Source organism: Athalia rosae, chromosome 1 (genome assembly GCF_917208135.1).
Source record: "Athalia rosae chromosome 1, iyAthRosa1.1, whole genome shotgun sequence".
NCBI classification, from domain to species: domain Eukaryota; kingdom Metazoa; phylum Arthropoda; class Insecta; order Hymenoptera; family Athaliidae; genus Athalia; species Athalia rosae.
Window position 1 is genome coordinate 10,000,001 of NC_064026.1, and position 19,566 is coordinate 10,019,566.

At 46.5% G+C, this 19,566-nt stretch overlaps 2 protein-coding genes across 3 annotated transcripts in view; both read left to right on the top strand.

The window, feature by feature from the left end:
• Positions 1 to 19,566, top strand: part of LOC105683648 (headcase protein) — a 106,035-nt gene that overhangs the window by 38,798 nt on the left and 47,671 nt on the right. The window lies entirely within an intron of this gene.
• Positions 16,304 to 17,233, top strand: LOC105688682 (facilitated trehalose transporter Tret1-2 homolog). Its single transcript, XM_048657135.1, has one exon. It carries the CDS (start codon positions 16,389 to 16,391, stop codon positions 16,950 to 16,952), a length of 564 nt encoding a protein of 187 aa, XP_048513092.1. The 5' UTR covers positions 16,304 to 16,388; the 3' UTR covers positions 16,953 to 17,233.

The following is a 19,566-nucleotide window of genomic DNA, read 5'->3' on the forward strand; positions in this document are numbered from 1 at the left end:
TTTCTCCTTCTCTCTTCTTTCTCCCCCTAGACGTACGATATCGATTTTCGTTGGTCGTATGATCGACGATCTCCTATCTTCGGATGAAAATCTTATCTATTTCGGGTGGATTAGAATGTGAAATTTTACTCGTCCAGGATTTATCGCGGGATCGAAATTCCTCTGATATTCGAACATGAAAGATCTTACGAGCGGGTGGTCGCGTATACGCCCAGAAATAACTCGGGCCACTGACTTGAGCTTTTCACTCGCACGTGTTTCAATGTACGCATACGTTTACGTCTAACGACCAAGGGTAACGTTGAACGGTATACCTATACGTACATAGTAAATCGCACGAGTTTTATAACGAGACTCCCGGCACGGTTCTCTTTGCCGAATCAGCGGAATTAAGTTTGAGCTATGACAAATATTTCATGGCACCGGTCGCTCGAAAAAGTTGTAGCAAAATCAAAAATTAAATTACAAAATAGAAAAAGATGACGGATTTTCGCTTCGTTTACTTAACGAGTAAATTATAATTAGTAGAAATTTTGAGAAAATGAGAGGGACAAATTACTTGAACGAAGGTGCGTACGTGCGTATCGAGTGTGCGAGTCCTCGTATGCCGAGGAAAGATCGAGCCTCATTCTTTCTGGCGGGACGACGCGACGTGGTCATTATCATCTTTTAAAAACACCCATCACGGAATGTTTAACGGGTGTGCGTCGCAGCTGCAGTTGGCGTTATACGGTTAAAAAGGAGGAGACGTGGCCGAGCGCGAGCTGCGGAGGAGAAAAGCTCGGGATATACTTTGATTAAAATTACCTCGTCGTACATGTGCGTCTCGAACAAAATTAAAAAGAGAGAGAGAGAGAAAGAGAGATAGAGATAGAGAAACGAACGTAATTTGGAGGAAAAGAAAAACAAAATATTTTATCCGCTCGGAGGCGTGTCCTTCTTGAATTCACTATAGACTGCGTACCTGTTGTACGATACCTTATCCGTGAACATTAATATCCAAGAGTCGCCGCCTCGCTAACTACTACTACTATCCTACTTATTTTTTTTTCTTTTTTTTTTGTTACAGGTACGTACGTGGAATTTAATGTTCCGGTACAAAGGTAAGTTCATGATATTCGGACACGTAGGACGCTACGGTAATTCGAAAATTCATAGTTAAAATTCTCTGGTCATTATTTTTCGAACTTTCGTTACATCGGTGATGTACAGTTGTTATCACTGGTTGCGATTTCCCCGAATTTATGATGAGCGGTCAAGTTTTATGATGCAATACTACCGAAAGATTTTGTATTTTTATACCTGTAAAGGTGGTAGATAAATAGAAAAATAACAGAGAGAAAAGAAATTAGCCAATCTAGAATTGCGAGCTCCGTCAGCGGACGAAATCTGATATTTTTGCCGCGGTAGATAAAATGTGTTATCGGGTAATTACGGTGTGCGACTAGCGCTAGAGGCTGTTTCCTACAGTGCGACGATGGGTTTGCTCTGGTGTCGGTGTCCTGCACGTATATTCGGGACGGGCGAGCGGTGGTGGTGGTGGTGGTGTAGCGGCGTGCGCGAGTTAAAGCTGACGTAGAACGAATCCCCGCTACCGCACGCCTAGCGCAAGAATAGAGACGATAATAGCGCCCGTAGGCGATATCACTGACCTAGCCAAACACGCTTTACAACTCCATACGTACGTATAATCTTCGTTAGCCTTGTGTGTCGAGTCATCAACGCGCGTTAGAACCGCCTCGCTCGCTCGCTCGCTCGCCTAGCCTCGCTTCACTCGCTTCGCTGGGATGGTGGTTGCACTCCGGCAGCGCGAGCCTTCCTTCCCTACTGGCTCGCAACCAAGGCTAGAGCTATGCCGCAGATCGACGACTGACTCTACGACTCGGTGTCGGTCGTTGACTGATTATTACGCGTTGAACGGCCTCGTTTCCATTATCCGCTATCAACGACGTCAACCGCCGTCCGTACACCGTGCAACAGAGATTAAGGTGAAACTATTTCTAGCTGATGTAAGCTCCGCAGATTCTTTCTTTTCTAGGATCGTTTTCTCCGTTTTATTCTCTCTTTTCATTCCGGGCAGCCGTCCATCTGTTCTGAGTTTTGTTTGTTCGGTGCGGATGGTTATCCGTTTTTTCAAAATTTACGCGTACATACTTTCACTGTTTTTTGGTTTTCAAACCACATCGCGGAATAGCTGTTGCAACGCGCACCGGTCTCCTCTTCCTTCCGTTCGACCGCGCTATCCTCATCTGTTCCCATTCTCATCCGGAACTTATTTTGTTTTTCCTCGGACAGCTGCTGCTGCCTGCGCTGCTGCTGCTCTTGTCATATTCGACAATGGTGGACCGCGCGACGTACAAAAATACGCTCTACGAATAATGGAGAGTAGGTACCACGCTTATTATACAATGCGTGCAGAAACTCGAAAGACTCTCGCTTGGGAAAATGAAACACGAAATGCAATTCTTTCGGAGGCAGATGACTCGCGGCTGCGGGAACTTTTTTTCCCCCCTTTTTTTCCCCCCTTTTTTTTTTTCTACATGAGACAAAATTTCGTCGTCGTCCTTCGGTATGCTCAGGTATTGCAACGTGTAATACACGTCTGATATGGAATCTCCCGTTGCATAACGCGGGATGTGACCAGATGCGGGTGTTTTTTTTTTTTTTTGTTTGTTCGTTTTCTTCTTTTTTTTTTTTTTTGTAATCGTAGAAAATTGAAGTACGCTCGAGTAGCTTCCGCGTGGGTATTCTCGATCCTGTTTTGGCGAACGAAAGAGCGTCCGGACTGACTACCAATTAGGAAGGGAGTAGTCGGACATGTCTGGTCGCTCCGCGGAGCCAGCCGCTCGGTGCGTTCCGTTGTTGTGTTGCCGCTGTTACGAACACAATAGCGCAGAGAGGAGTGCCTCGCATAACAATATAACAATTCGAGCGCACGGACCATGACCTAACTGACGCCGACGCCGACGCGGACGATACGCAGAAGGGCGCGTCTCGCCCTTCGCCTTTGCGTCGACTCGACGGACGTGTAGACCTACTACGCGTTTGCCCTTGCCCTTGTCTCCCCGCCTCTTTCTTCGTCCACAATTTTCGCCCCCCCCCCTTTCGAAAAACCTGATGAATAAAATGACGCTCGGCGACGGTAACGAGTGTAACTGTGAGTTTCGCCTAATTTAAGCTATCTCCTCGGATCGAAATTAATGAAACGAGCTCGTGAATTTCGTGAGTCTCGTCGGTGTTCGAGCGTAGCACCCCCCCCCGTCCAACAACGACTCGTTAATAAGCCAGGCGTCGTCTACCGCAGCCTGCAGACTTTTGAAGAACCCGGTTTAACGTCGTGAGAGTATGAGGAAAAAAAAAAAGGATAAAAAGAATAAACGAAAATAAGACCCTTTGCCGGAGACCGGAAACCAGCTCACATTTCGGCTGTAAGAAAAAAAAAAAATGCAAATTCAACGAACCGTTTTCTTACTTACTTATTACCTAATTGTCGACGGCGCTCTCTCCCTCTTTCCTTCTCTTAACTTTACATCATTACCTTTCTTTATATTTTCATATTCATTTTTGTTATTAATCACGTAAGTCTCCGCATGACCGGCTGCAACGATCCCGCTGATAATATTCGCTCCTCGTCGTCTCTCTATCGAACCCTCCCTATACCACCGCGGTAATTATTGTTAGAGAAAATGTTTCTCTACTCGACACTTCGTTAGGTATAACAAAGTGGCCAGACGAAAAGCCTCGGAGTCGTCGCGTCGACTTTATTATTTCACGTATCTCGATCGGCTGGGGGGGACAATAACGTGTCATGTACCTATACGAAATCGAAAGGCACATCCACTAAACTAATCGGTCGCTCAATATCGGCGGCGGCGGCGGAATTCCACCCGCGTTAGGTGAGAGCAAATCTGCTCGTTTGCTCGCCGCGCAGCGGCGGCGAACAGTAGTTCTAATTGTAAGTCAACGTACTGCCTAGCCTAAGCCCCGTGCACCTTTCCAATTGCTATCTCAAGTTGCAATAGGTTATCGGTAGTCGTTAACACGCCGTGGTTCGCCTTTTGTGTAAACAGACCCGCTTGAAGTTTTACCTGCATATATACACGCGTCCCTAACGTCCCTATATACCTACCTACTGCAACCGACCATATAACCGTCGCATACATAAGTACGATGGTCCCGATCTCGGTCAATGACCCTACGTACGATACTCGTACGCGGACCAACAACTCCGACACTGGCTAGTAACACAACCGATTTCTCTTTTCACTGAGAAAAATTATTACGCACCGTACGAACCGTCGCCTCGTCCCCACGAAACGTCCCCAATTCTTTTATTTCTTTTTTCTTCTTTTTTTTTTTTTTTCTTCAATTCCTCATCTTATTAATTTCCTTTTAATTTTTTTTTTTTTCTTCTCCTCAATTCCTCAACACGATCGATCACGGTCGTTAGTACGAGTTAATTGGTTATCGGCGACCGAGAAACGAGAAGAAGTTGAGGAGGTGTCGCACCTAGCGACTTTGCCGCCGTTATTTATGCGTCCTCACAACCACCACCTTTGTTTTTAATATCGAGTACATCGTGCGTGCGATGCATTTACTGTACACGAGGTAGGTAGGTACTTGGTATCATCCGAGCAACTGTTGATTCCGTCGTAACGGTATCGATGCTTCGAAAATTTACCGTATTTACGGTCCATCACATTATCGAATTATCGCGTCCAACAAGCGATAGCGGACGAGAAACCGGACGTAACGTCAGCTGAAACGTGTGCGATTCGACGATTATTCTCCGTTTCCATGATCGATGACGAAATGCGCGTCATTTTGGTCTCACTCTTTGCGTGAGCGGTGTTTTTCCCTCGTCTCCGATATTGTATTTCTGTCCGATATTTCTATCGGTCAATCAGCGACGCGGTTACACCGGAGTGGGGAAAATGTTGGGAAATTCGGAAATCGGAAGCGAAAAGTTTCGGTGCGTCGGCGAAACGGGTGTCAGATACTGTCACTTTTTTCCATTCTTCTCCTTTCTTTTTTTCCCCCCTTTGACCCCGAAGAAGGGGTCTAATCTACCGGATGAGAAGTTGGGGCGCACGAGTGCCGGTCGGTATCAACTTATCAGAGCCGAACGAATAAACGAGAGTAAAGAAAATGGAAGGAGTAGCGAAGGAGAACCCCCCCTTTCTCGTATCGTTACAGTGTTCAAGTGGATGAAATACGCCAGTGAAAGAGAAAAGGAATGAGACTCGTATCCGGAAAAGTATTCGATTAATAGTAAAGTTTGGGAGGAAAACCTCCGACGCGACTACTGACTCTTTTCTTTATTCCGAAGGATACCCACCACCACCACCGCCGCCGCCGCTGCTACTACTACTATAATAACGCAGCGGAGGGTGGAGTGAAAGAGAAGATCAAAAGAGAGAGGAGAAAAAAAAAAGGAAAAGAAAGAAAAAAACTTTTTCCGAACAAAGAACGAAAGCCTGAAGCAGGAAAGCGAGGATATGCTTTGGGGAAACTTCTACTTCTATGTACCGAACTCCTATCGATATTATCGTCTGTCTAACCGGTTCACTAGAAGTATTTGCACGCGTCTGCCGAAGCCAACGATATTCGATACTCCGGACTACGGTTTATGAATAAAGACAAAAAAAACAAAAAAAAAAAAAAGCAAAAAATCCGTCAAGGAAAAAATTATCGATAACATTTTTCGATACATAGGGTCATTTCATGAACGTTTGTTGAAATTCTCCGTCCCTTTTTGCCCCCGTCAAGGTCGACGGAGGGCGACTCCGGGGTTGGTTCAAACTTACGAGTTACGACCCTCCGACGTTTGGATAACAAAAGAATTTCATGATCTTTCATCCGAGAGACAAGATTTGAAGGGAAATAAAACTTCTGAGAACGAAGAGATGGAAATTCCTCGCGTGTCACCTGAATAATATGCTTTATTCCTATCGTCATCATCCTTCTCCTTCCGTTTCGGAGGGTCGAAGGGGAATCGGATCCCCGTACAAAGTCCGGCATCTTTCCGAAATAATTTTTTTCACTTAGGACGATGTCCTTAACTAATACGTCGTATTACAGATAACAATCTTTATATGCATATCCGCGTTTGTTGCGTCCTACTCGGAACATCTGTTTTAAATCTTTCGTCTCTTTCACGCGGTCTCTCCGAGCATAGATTACGCTGTCACAAAACACGCGATATACCTGCAATCGGAACGCAATACGCGCACCATTTTTCTACGCCCACTTTTCACTTCCGAATCGTCGAGTGGATCGGTCGAAATTTTCGGTTTATTTATACCTCAGATCGAGTGATCGACGTCACGTACGCACCGATCGATAAGATCGTAGACCCTGTACCGCAGACGGAAAGTCGAAATAAATTCTTCGTCGAAAAATTCCGAAAATGACGAGGGTTCGACTCGATCGTTCGATTCCCGAGGTTATACATTTTTCTGAATTTATTATTATCCTCTTTTCAAACTCTTTCTCGTATTCGTCGGTATAGGTACGTATAGTCGGTGGAGAGTGGAGAGATCTAAGGTAAAAATTCCTCGAGTCTAGTCAGTCGGGAGACCGTAAAGGTTTGCATACAGAATCGTATCATCCGGTGTATACGAGGAGCGGCTCATCCGTTGCTTCCGTACGTGAGGAACGAGTGCCGCTGCAGTCCAGGTACGAGACGGGAACAGAGGCGAAATTGTGCAGCTAGGGGGACGGAACTTCGCGTCTGTAATACAGACGTCGTCTTCCCGCTATACTCCAGTGGTTACGATATAGATACGTACATTTTCTATAGACGTTTCCGAAGCGCGAGTCGTGTAAGCCAGAGTACATCTCGTTTTGCCTTGTCGAGGTCGCGGTACGGGGTGAAAAAGTCATATCGGATTTTCGTTTTCGCTCGAGGGTAACGTAACAGTTTTCTCGGGAATGAGAATTTATTCGCCTACCATTCGAACGTCCACGTACGCACGTGTGCGCGTAATACACGTACACGAGGACGTTGAGTCGTCGTCGTCGTCGATGTTCTTGGTGCCGTCGACGCGGAGGTGGTAACAAGAGATTCCACTTTACACACACGTAGCGCGTGAAAAGCGGCGAGAACGACCGCTCTTCGGGATTTTTTTGCTCCTGCTTTTCTTCGGCTGCGGAGGTTTCCCCGACGATCAAACGAAATGAAAAAAGAATATCCCCAGACTGCGTAAAATATAGAATTAAATGGATGTATATCGTACACCGCCGCCCCCCATCCGGGATCATCCCCTTAGCCTTGAATTAAACTCGAAAGCAGCTCTTGACGTCGCGCGGATTATCGCGGCCGTGCGGAGAGAATATCGAAAAATGTTCGCCCTGATGGAGCGAAAAAAACTGATTGAATTAATCCCGGCTAATGTCCGTCCGCAGAATATCCGACAGACGAAAGACCGAACGCTGCGATCTGAAAACTTGATTCTTGGATTTCCATGGTTACGAAGTGAAAAGAAAATAAAAAAAATAAATAAAAATAAATAAATAAATTCATTCCGGTCCGGGTGAACGGCGAAAATTGACGCAACCATCCGACCCGGCTGAGGAGGGGAGAGTGGAGCGATGAATAGTGCGCGGATAAAGAACGAGACTAGACTCCGCTCCGGGGTGGAGAGATAAAAAAATCGCTGATACACACGTCCTCGAGGTGTATATATACGCCGCGCACTTGACGGAGGAATATCGGCAGAAGAGACACGCGCGGGTGTTGCACCCGATAAACTCTACCAATTTATTCGATCGCCCGTCCGATCGGGGCGTCGCGGTGGTCAACCGGTTGTAGCCAGACGTGTACGGGTCGTATACACGCCACGGGTCGGCGGTTGGCTGGTTACTCTTTAACATGGAAATCTAGTCGTCGACGGTAAAACACACGCGAAGCGTACAGTCGACAGGCGCATCCTCGACCCTTGTCTGCGGAACTTTTCCACCTCGTCAAATATTCACCTTTCTTATTTTTCGCCGTTACTTCTGCGCGGTATTTTTAAGTTCCTTTCTTCCATAATTTTCTATAAAAATATCGTCGCGATTTTATTATTTTCTTCGTTCGTCGCTGATCATTTTTAGAGGATATTGCGTACCTCGGCATCCTGTTGGGTATATACGGCCTCCGATAGCCGCGGATTTATTTTTATCAATATACTCGAGACGCGCAATGGTATTATTTAGCGAATGAAGGAACTTTTCATTCTTTGTCGATTCTTCTTTTTTCTTTTTTCTTCCTTCATTTTCCTTTTTTCATTTTTTTTTTTGGCAAGTGGGACTCTCGCGGATGGAAACTCTTCTTCGAGGTTGATATCTGTCGCGGGTAGAGACTTCCTTTCCCTCGGCAGCCCCGAGGCGAGACGCTCGCTCGTCTGCATTGCGGATTAAAAAGGAAGAATTTCTTGCTCCAAAGTGCAGCCAGCCGAAAGAAGTACGAGTATTGAGACGCTGACGAGGTCTTTCCACCCACGCCGGCCCCCTTTTTCTCTCCTCTTCGCTCCTCTCCGACTCTGATTCCCGATTCGCGATTCACGATTCTCTACGTTTTTGCGAATTCCTTCCGGACGGAAAACGTCATTACTTCTTTTTTCTTTTTTTTTTTCCTTCCTTCATTCTCAGTAGCGGGGAGGGTTCGAGTCGATGGCGAAGGAGATCGACCGGTGAGAGGGTCGGTGGAAATCCCCAGGAATACCCGTACTTCGATTACTATTTTTCATCGTCTATTGAATGGCAATTAGTTCCTCGCATCTCGAAATACTGCTGGCTGCTCGCTCGCTCGCTCGCTCTTTTCTCGATCTCTCACCCGCGATGTCTCAAGAGGCGCATAGAAAGAAAAGTTGAATAAACAACACATAGAACTCGGCAATGGGAAAAATAACATCTAGAAAATAATGCGTCGCATTTAGAAAGTATATTAAAACGTGACGAAGAATCTGAAGAAGTGCGACGTCGCGCGTCGGACGATTGTTTGCCCCCGTAGATTTGCGTGGTTCGAGGGATTGGTTTTTCTCGCTTTTGGCATCGTCGAATCCGTAGGGCATTGCCTACAACTCTTGTCGAGATTTATACCTTTATATTTTTTTTGCAAGCCTTCCTCCCAACTTTCCGATTGACGGATAAATTTGAAAAGAGAAAATTGCTCCCGCGAGATTACCATCGACCGATTACCGGGACCATAATAGGGACTCTGCGAGTTTTTGGAGTTGGCAGGAAGAACGCAGTAGACTGCGAGACTTCTGCTCGGGACGGATGAATTCAACCTATTCGATGTTGCCTTTGAACTCTCTAAGAACTTTCGACAAAACAACCCTGGAATTAACCCACATATACGCACGTACGAAAAACAGATGCAGGGACCACCTTCCGATCCATCCAACCTTCTGGGTTATAGAGTAGAATTTTCCACAAAGTTCAGAATTAATTTTTGGCTAGATAGACTCTTCAACTTCCCAAAATGAGTGACGCTGTCGAAATATTAAAATTTTTTCTTCATTCGATAAAAACGCGAAGGAAGCGTGTATCGTGTACCTCGTATCTCTTGGTGTCGGTGAATTTTAAGGAAGGAAGGAAGGAAGGTATTACATAAAAATATATAACGCGACACGGGTGTGTAATGGCGACAACGCAGCGTGCAGGTATACGATATACACGGAGGGTAACTGCAAGCCACCCTACTACGCCCGGAGGGATAAATTCGGTGAAATGTTTGGCAGCTGTCCCCGTAGTAGCACCCGCGTATTTTTCATCCCTGAATTTCTCACCCTCACCACTTATTTAACGCACGCAACGCGCCTCGTCCCGTCCCGTCCCGTCCCGTCTCGTCTCGTACCGCACCGCTCGACGGTTATGTCCTTGTCAAGAATTCGCACAGCACACTTCCGCAGGCGTAAACAGGATACTTAAAAACTTGCTCATCCGGAAACCACCTTTATAGGTATATAATACCTTCCAGGTATTACGTTATATGTATACGCACGACGGAGGTACGTATTATAGCTACCCACCTTGTTTTCTAAACGCGCAAAACTTCCTACCGAACGGTTGCGTAACTCAAGCCGTACCTGTTCGTACGCATGATTTTATTTCTCATTTTTCATTCCTCCTCCGTTCATTCCCTTCTCATTTCATTATTATAGTCTTTTTCCTTTCTTCGCTCTTTTCTCACCTTTGTAAACGTCTTCCCCTCTCGCCCATTCAAACCTTTCGACGCATGCGACATCGACGCCCGCGGATCCCCCCGATGCGACGAAAGAAGGGAAAAAAAAAAAAAACATCCCACGCGAGAAGTTGAGGACTTTCAGTCATCACGACTTCCGGAATCGATCGATCCGCGATCGAAACATTCCGCGACACGATCTTCGTGTGATTTAGGATCAGCGAGAACGCGAACGAGTTCACCTTTGACTCGTCATTGGGTAAGCGAGACTCGCTCTTCTCTATTTCCACCGAATGACGACGGTGAGTAGAGAAGTGTTATTCGGTTGTTTACGTTATCTCAACTCTCTTGAGGTGCACGTGACACAGCTAACAGCAACCGCGGAGCTCGTTTCAAGCGTATTGCGCTCACCGCTCCGCTATACTATACGTGCCCATAGTCACGTAGCATTTCCTAACGTAGATATGCCGGTTGAGTTCAGATTTTGGCATTCATCCCGCACAATACGGAGAGTTCTCGACCCGCCAGATAATCGAATATTTAAATGAAGTTGCGCAAAGTATCTTTTCAAATTATCCGAACGTAGGCGATTTTTTTTTTCAATATTTTCGTACGACCATTTCAGTTTTCACGGATCTATTTTAACCCTTGCGGAGACCAACGCGTCTGTAGACCAATTTTACTAGACATACGTACCTCTTGTCTCTCGTGCAGTTCCAACGTTAACGAACGTTGACTCTGTCGAAGCGTTTTATCTGCATTTCATTTTCGTTATTTATAGAATGCAGCGATTAGCTATCGTAATGTCCGGTTGTGTTTTAGATTTTACGAAGGGAAGGTGAAACCTCGTTCGGAAGTTTGCGGGTAGCAATCGCCGCCGGTATCGAGTTTTTCATCTTTTTTTTTTGTTTTCATCTCCTTTTTTTCTGTCATTTTTGTTTTGCACCTTTTTTTTTTTTAGTTACAAGTTGCACGGCGCAACTGCACCGTGAATATAGCGCGAGGCGGTGGGCGGGCTTGTTTTGTTCGATAACAATTCTGCCCGTGGTATCGGCGCTTTTCCTTCTCTTGTGCAATTCCCCGAGCTGTTCCACCTCAGTTTACTCGACGTTAAATTTATGTCCCTCTTATACGAAGACAACGTTGGAAGAGAATCGTCCCGGTTTATATTCTCGTGTGCAATTTTTTTTTTTTTTTTTTTTATCGCAGTTTAGACCAACTAGATGTTCTCACATTGTCACGGAACGATTACGAATGGAGAATCGATCTCGATTATTTTATCGCAACTTCAGGTAGCACGTGTAGGGGTGACCTTTGAGTTCCTCGCCTCGCCTCGCCTCGCCTCGTATTCCGCAACTTTTACCCCGTACAATTCAGTTGCGGTGTGTGATGCCAATAAACCGAAACTACCGACGAACAATGCAGCCGGTTATTTTATTCCATCCGAGTTACGATTCGAACTACTATTTCACGATATCGGGTTACAAGATCCCGGGCGATTCGCACGACCTCGATATTATGAAAACCCTGATTTATGCCGGATTCAAAAGGTCTTCCGAACGTGTAGTACAATTTCAGAATATATATATAACAACGTTCCATTTCCCATTCGCACTGTGTAACACGCTGTTAGAAAAAAATCGAACAATCGATCGATTTCTACAACTCGGATTTCGATAATGCGAGAGAGAATTTTTTCACGATGTTCGTTCCGACGGTCGTACCCCGATGGAATTTCTCTTCTTATTCTTACACCGACGACGTCTCATACGATTCCCGTGGAACCTTTTCGTTCGATCGGTTCCGCGGGGATGAGGAGCGTGTCCCTGCGTGGAGGCGCGGTGTCGGAGACGTGGCGTGGCGATGGAAAAATGAAGTATCGGAAGAACAAAAGTAAAAAAGAACCGCGAATCGGAGGAAGGGGGAAGAAAAAGGGAAAAAAAGCGAGGAACAAGTTAACTATGAGAGCAACGGTGCTGCTCCTCGGACCTATCGATTCATCTCAAACAAGTTGAAACTGCCAGCTGAGAGAACTTATCCCTAACTCCTGTCAGACGGCACGCTATATATATTACACCGTGAAGCCACGGCGATGGAAAGATCAGAAGAGAGAGAGAGAAAAAAAAAACCGAGGGGGACAGAACGTCATTTCGTCTTATTGAAATGTGGCGTTAACCGGGAAAAATTCGTACAACAGAGAAACTAAGAACGATGTGACCATTGAAATGGAAAAGCGAAGTCACGAGTGCGCCTATAACTTCTCCACCTTCCTTATCGCCTCGCTTATCCTCCCGCTGTATACGTGTCATTCCTCGTCGAAAGATAAGCGAAGGCGATTTTCTTTCATCGGGGCCATTTTCGATCCCCCATAAATTCTGACAGTCTTCGACCTTCGGTCCTTCGCGCTCGGGGGTGCGGGAGCACGAAATGAGGGCGAGGGGTGTAAATGGATAAAAGGGCGAAGGGAAAACGCGGAACGACCGACGGACAGGTTGTCCCTCGGCTTGGACTAGGTCAGGCACTATACGTAGTCGGTAAAAGAACGAAAGGCTACACTTGGACAATAACGGACGACATCCAGACACTAGTTTACTCGTTACCGGTGCCCTCAACTCTTTTTCTCAACACCCACTCGAAGTACTTGACACAACTGTCACTTTACGAGGCGCAAATATAACCAGCAGACATCGGTGTCTGACCATGACCCACCCACCCACCGCGCACTCGCTTTCTACGACGACGTCGAGAACGTCTTTGCGCACCGATAAAAAAAAACCCCCCTTCGTAGTCTCGTCTCACACTCGCACCGTACGCGGTAAATTTCGGATCTATTTGTTCCGTCACACCTGACATAACGCCATCAACTTATCGATATCGAAACACGTGACGTAGAGTCTCGGGTTATTAAGCTGATTTAATCCAGGGGATATTTTACGATATTTTTTTTTGTACAACGAAAAACCTGTTACAGGCATTTCTGATCAGGCTTTTACCAAACGTGGGCTGTCGGTGCGTTAATTTCACCGCGTTACAAGGTGGCCATCCGTGACCGATAAATCATTGTCACCGGTGCAACTTATTTGCCACTAATCATTCCGTAGTGTAATTTCGTTGTCGACGTATTACAAGCGCGCTATACGTTGGGGGTAAAAAAACAAAAAAAAAAAAAATCATTAAATTCATTCGTATGTAATTCGTTGATGTTTCCGGTTTTACGGTACGAGCCTCTGTCCACCCTGAATCATATCGGGGGGAAACGGACAGCTGTATAGATCATATCTTCACTAATAAGTACCGATGCATGTAGCGTGCAGTTCGATCGTTCCGATCAAGGATTTTGTTGCAGATACATCGTAATTATAACTACTTCTTGTAAGACGATTGAGTTATCGCCTCTAGATATGTGAAATTCGGACTTATAGAGAGACCGCCAATAAATCTATGTACTAAGTTACGGTAGCTGCGGTTCGATATCCTGAAACTTAATTACATTACGCCTATCGCATTTATATATAATATGTATGTGGTAAAAATTTATTACGGTAGGTATACCGATTAATTTTCACTTTACGTGTAGGCGCTATCTGAAAGTGGTCGTTATACTTAGATGTGTAAATCTGGTTATTGCGGACTTATACATATATATAGACCTACGTACCTCGTACACGTGGAAAATCTGATCGTCATCGTCATCTTGCAAACTCTGCTCTAGAACGAGTGAAATCCGGTAAAGAAAGTATCGCGCGGAGCTCCGGGTACCTACCTATAGACGTAAAAGTTTCCCCCACGCTGTTTGATCGAAAGCTTGATTCAAATACGCCGAACTTACCCTCCGAAGTTTGCGCTTGATCGCTCGTAGCCTACGGAAGGAAAAGAAGAAGCGATCGCGGAGGATGAAAGGAGAAGATTCCGCAGTTCTCGCTTGAGCCGTTTCTACTTGCATCTCGGGCAAACCAGCACTGTTTTTTCGTTCTCTACTTTCAGCTTTTTTCCTATTTTCTCAAACCACCCTTCGGTTTCTTTTGAATATATACAAGGCATACGGACGGGGTCTCTTTCGTCCCGAAGGGACAGTGGTAATCTGTGAGTTGTCAGGCGCACATCGCGGTGGTGGCCTAATAGAATTTGAATGTCGTTAGTTGGAGTAACCGGGCGTAAGGGAGGGACCGACCTTATCCCTATTACCGGTTAGGGACACCCTCAGGATCTTCTATTAAGTTCCTGAATTATTGGGGCGAGAAAATGTGTCAAATTTGATGATGTTTCACGGCGTAGCTGGTAACTGCGCGTCGACAAAGTTCAGGGATTGCTTTCCCGATTTCTTCGTTTTTCGTTCCACCCTGCGTACAGATTCAATCTTCCTTCCAACCTTCCTTCGATCTCATTATTTATTTTTCCTTTCTTTTTATCGAGCGCGCAGAATAATTCGCGGTAAATTTCGTGAAACTGATAAGCTTTCGGTACGGGTACGCTATCCATTGAAAAAGATTCATCACAACGGCAGCGGCAATCGGCGAAAGTGCTTCCAAAATTTCAAGGGGGAGGGGAGGGGGGGAAAAAAACTTACTTCCGACGAGAATACAGAAAGTGAAAAGTTACCGTTCGCTGCAATGTCGCTGTTGGTGCGTGTGTATATGTAAGAGACTCCGGGAAACATCGGAGTATCGTTGTACGACTTTCTAGACGCGTCCATCTACATTTATTTTTGTTTCTCTCTTCGAAACTGTCAGTAAATAGAAAGCGCACACCTCCCCGATTGACAAAAGTCCTCATTTTCAAGCTCGCCATTATGCTCGACTGGCGTTGAAGGAGAAAAAGCCAGAAATGCGGGAGGCATCGCGATCCGAAAGAACTTCACCCGACAGATCCGCGGGGGCGGCCACTTTGCCGCAGTACGTCTCCGCGTTGACAGGTTCGCTGAATTTTTGACACTTCGAGGGTCTCGCGTAACCTCGGAAAACTTCCACCCGTTGACAAAAAAAAATAAAAAAAATAAAAAAAATTTCCATCGATGGACCGTCCGTGGGTTGGAAAGTTTAGCTTCCGTCGTAATTTTCGTAGATTTCTTCTCATTCATTTTATGGAATTACAGCTTGCCTCGGTGGTTTTTCTCTCGGTTGTTGTCTCGGCTGGAGTTCACCCGTGTCGGAAATACTCATCGAACGAAAAAACTTCACCGTATTCAAAACGAACCTGATCGGGTCCTCGTTGAATATCGGGGCAGCCTTCGGCGTCCTCATCGTTCCCTTCCTGATAGATTGGATCGGTAGGAAATCTACCATGCTCTGGTTAATTCCACCCTTTTTGGGCGGATGGGCACTTCTAGTGGTAGCTGAGAGAAGCCTCCTGCTCTTTCTGACCGGCCGAATCATCACAGGCGCTTGCGGTGGAATGTTTTGCGTATGCGCTCCCATGTACACTGCGGAAATTTCTCAACCAGCTATCAGAGGTGCCAATTTTCCTAACCCGATGGAAAGATCGAAAAATGAATTCTCACTTGTGACATCTTTTTAGGTAGAGTAGGGGTATTTTTTCAGCTGCTCCTCGTCGTCGGTATTCTGTACGCTTACTTGATCGGCTTCGTTGACTCCGATCCGTGGATATCGACGCTGTGTATGTTGGGTCCGGTCTTGTTCCTAGTGATTATGATATTCATGCCCGAGAGTCCGCTGTTTTACGTTATGAAAGATAAGGAAGACGCAGCGCGTGCAGCCATGCAGTTTTTACGTGGCAAACGATTCGACATCGACCCTGAAATCGATGAATTAAAAGTTAGTAGCAGCAGTAGTACGGAAGCTCCGGTTTCTTTTACACGTTCTGAGAAGCCTCGGAGACTCCTGTGACTCACATCTCACTCAATTCGAAGGAGTCCGTTGCCCTGAGCAAATTGCGCAAGGTGAACATCGCGATGTTCAAAAGCGGACCGGTGAAGAAAATGTTCGGAATTGCCTACGGGACGATGGTGGCTCAGCAACTGTCGGGAATCAATACCGTTATATTCTACTCCGTGGAAATTTTCAAGGCGGCTGGTTCGAAGATGGACCCGCTTTTGGAAAGCGTTATTCTCGCCGTCGTTCAGGTCGTCGCTTGTCTTCTCGCCGCCGTGCTGATCGACAAGGTTTGGGTTTGAGCTCCTACCGACTGATTTGAAATTTCAATCTTACAACCCAATCATTCCGAGCGCTTCTTCACTTTCCAGGCAGGAAGGAAGTTGCTAATGATCGTGTCCGAGTTCGTTATGGGGATCTGCCTGTTCGGTCTCGGTGGATTTACGATGATGCGAGAACGCGACGTTCATCTAGGGGAGCGAATCGCTTGGTTCCCCTTGCTGATAACGAGCATTTATATCCTAGCCTTTTGTTTCGGCGCAGGTGAGCCATGCCCCCGGTACATCGTTCTCCTCGTGAGCAAGTTCAGGGTACAGGAGCGACTTTCAGATCCCCTTTGTCCCGCAGGACCCGTGCCCTGGACCTACATGGGTGAAATATTCCCTCCGGAGTTGAAGGGGGTCGCTTCTTCGAGCGCCGCATTCCTCAATTGGCTCCTGGCGTTCGTAGTGACCGTTCCCTTTTCTTCGATGATAGCCGCGATCGGGGGTTCCGCCACCTTTTGGATATTCTCCGTAATTTGTTTCCTCAATGTTGCATTCTGCTACTTTTGCATGATCGAAACGAAGGGGAAAACGCTCGAAGAAATATTGAGGGAACTGGGTGTCAGTCGGGCAGCAGGTGCCTATCCCGATTTCCAGAATACCGGCGAGGATATCCCGAAAAGAAAATAACTAGAATCCACCCCGAGGGAATATCCGAAATTCGATCGCGACTCGGAGAGCCAAACGAATGACTAGTTTTTCTGCACTTCGGATGCTGTGGATCGAAGAAAGAATACCTGCAAATTTACGGATACCGGAAGTATAACGACCGAAGTGGCGGTCCCATGCACGAATGATGTGAGGGTGTTTCGAGGACCGTAGGGTATACGCGGATGAATTTTAACGACTGTACAGTACGCTTGTACGCATGGTGTACAGTGCAAAAATATATTTTAATTAACGAGACGAAGAGAACGAACTGGGCAATGGGAGAGGGAGGGGGAGGGGGAGGAGGAGGAGGAGGGGGAGGGGGAGGGGCGGCGGTGCAGGGAATTTAATTAATTCTCGGTATGCTCGCGAGTTCGCTCCTGCTTTAACGACTCTTTGTGCGTGTTGAATTTTCAAGGGATTTCAAAGAATCCTTTATAATTGTCGTCACACGCGTGCTTCGACGTGCGACGTTGGCCCACCATACACACCATACATTACGCTAAACGAATATCGCGTACGTTGAGGGAGAGTGAATCGTAAGAGCGATCGAAAAGCGTCGCTCCGACTTCGTTTTCGATTCACCGCCGGAACTCGACTAACATTCCCGCAGCAGCCACCACCGATACTAGAAAACGAGTTTTATTCGTTGCCCACCTCTTGTCAATCGCTGGACCACATTTCATATCTTGGAGCGAATTACTTTAATCCGCTGGTCGCGCGGCGCTGACGTGAACAGAGATTACTTAATTGATGTTCGTGCATGAATTAACGAGAAATATTTCTCTTCTGGTTCGAAACCTTGAACCCCGTTCCGTAACTCAAGGGTCTCACGGCTCTGATACGCCGTGCCAACCTCCTCGATCGTCGACAGTGCGGAGAAACGGAGCCGCGGATTCGCTTTGCAAAAAATACGATATCGCGGAATAACGGACATCGGCGAGAACGGCCGCTCCTCTCCACCACCGCGACACGGTGGTATCGTAATTCGGCGTTACTACCTATACCCGGGCGTGTAATATCGATGGTAATTCGTACACGTGGCAACGAGCCGCTCCTCCGATCCCCGTCCCTCTTCACGCCTCCACCACCCCTTCACCGTGTCGCTTCATAACCAGCTCCCCCGAAAGCCATGTCAAGCGCAGAGCCGGTCCGCCGTAGGTAGGTACGCCCCGAAATGCACGGGGGCTTAGGTACTAAACTTGACCCGTCGAGTGTAGAGGTGGGCGGTAGGTAGGTACGCTACTCAACATCTGCACGTAATGCAATTTGTTAGGTGCATGTGTTGGTAATGGCCTTGACGCTCGGTGCAGACAGGACGCAGTGCATTGCGCGTGCCCCGCCCGGGTGGAAATATGTGGGACGTGGAATCGTGACGAAGGAAGAGAGGAACGGAGAACAGAGACGGAGGACAGAAGGGAGAAGCTGTGCAATATCGTCACGTCACAGCGCGGGCACGGGTCTCTGGCACAGGCGCGGTATATATGTATATTTGCCCGACGTCATTGACCATGAAGAGAGTCTGTGTCAATAAGGGATCGTTCGGTTCCATGCAAACCGATCGTATATTTAGCGCGCCCACCGCCGGCCATTCTCTTCGTGTTTGATCCTCTGTCTGCGTAACGTATATTCCGAACGATCGTGTCTCGAAATATACCGCGACGTTATCACGGGCGTATCGTGAAATTTGGGAAAACTGAATTCCCCCAGACGTACAAACATGGATGAAAGAGAACGGGGAAACTGTTATTATCAATATTTGCTTTGATAATAGTTCGTGGAAAGGAAAAATCGAGAGAAATATATATCGGGGTTAATCAAGGGAGCAAAAAAGTGTCTGTCTTCTGTACACAAACGAGGCGGCATGTGGAGTGCAAAAGTGACGAGTTACGTCGGGGGTAATATTTTTGCGGATAAAACTTGCAAGCTAAAACAGCAGATGCCCGGCATGCGGCAGGTTCGCGTGTCTCGCGCTTCTCAACTTCCAGACGCGTTTTTCCTCATTTTATAAAAAAAAAAAAAAAACGTGTAAAAGACATCCCTTTCCTCGTGGGAAGATAATATTTTTGTTTTAATTTCGCAGACGGCGGAAAACACGCGAGCTTTTCTCCTCGATAAAATTTCCGCCGATCGATCATTCGTACCGACCGATCGACGTCTTTCGCTCTGCTCGAGTTTTCTTATCGGGCACAAACCAATTCTCAAATCCATTGTCATTCAGTAGTCGTACTTTGGGCAAAGACGCGTCCATTCCAAGCTACTCCTTTTGCATATTTCATTAGATTTATTTAACCTATCGATGCGCCGTCCCGCCGGATTTTTCTCCAGCGTGTATCACACGAGCGATTCAAGAGTCCGATCACCGATAACCAAGTCTCTGAAAGAACGTGTTTCTTCAATCGATTCGACGTGACCCTTACTCTGTTTATTTCGCTTTGCTCGGACTGAAAAATGGAACTAAGCAACATGAAAACGCAAAAAAGATTGATAATTACGAAGGGCTGTTGAGAACGTCTAATTAGTATCGCAAACAAGCGAGTCAAACTTGGCTATCTGTGTACTGGGCAAATTTTCTCCCCCGCTGAAAACTAATTGT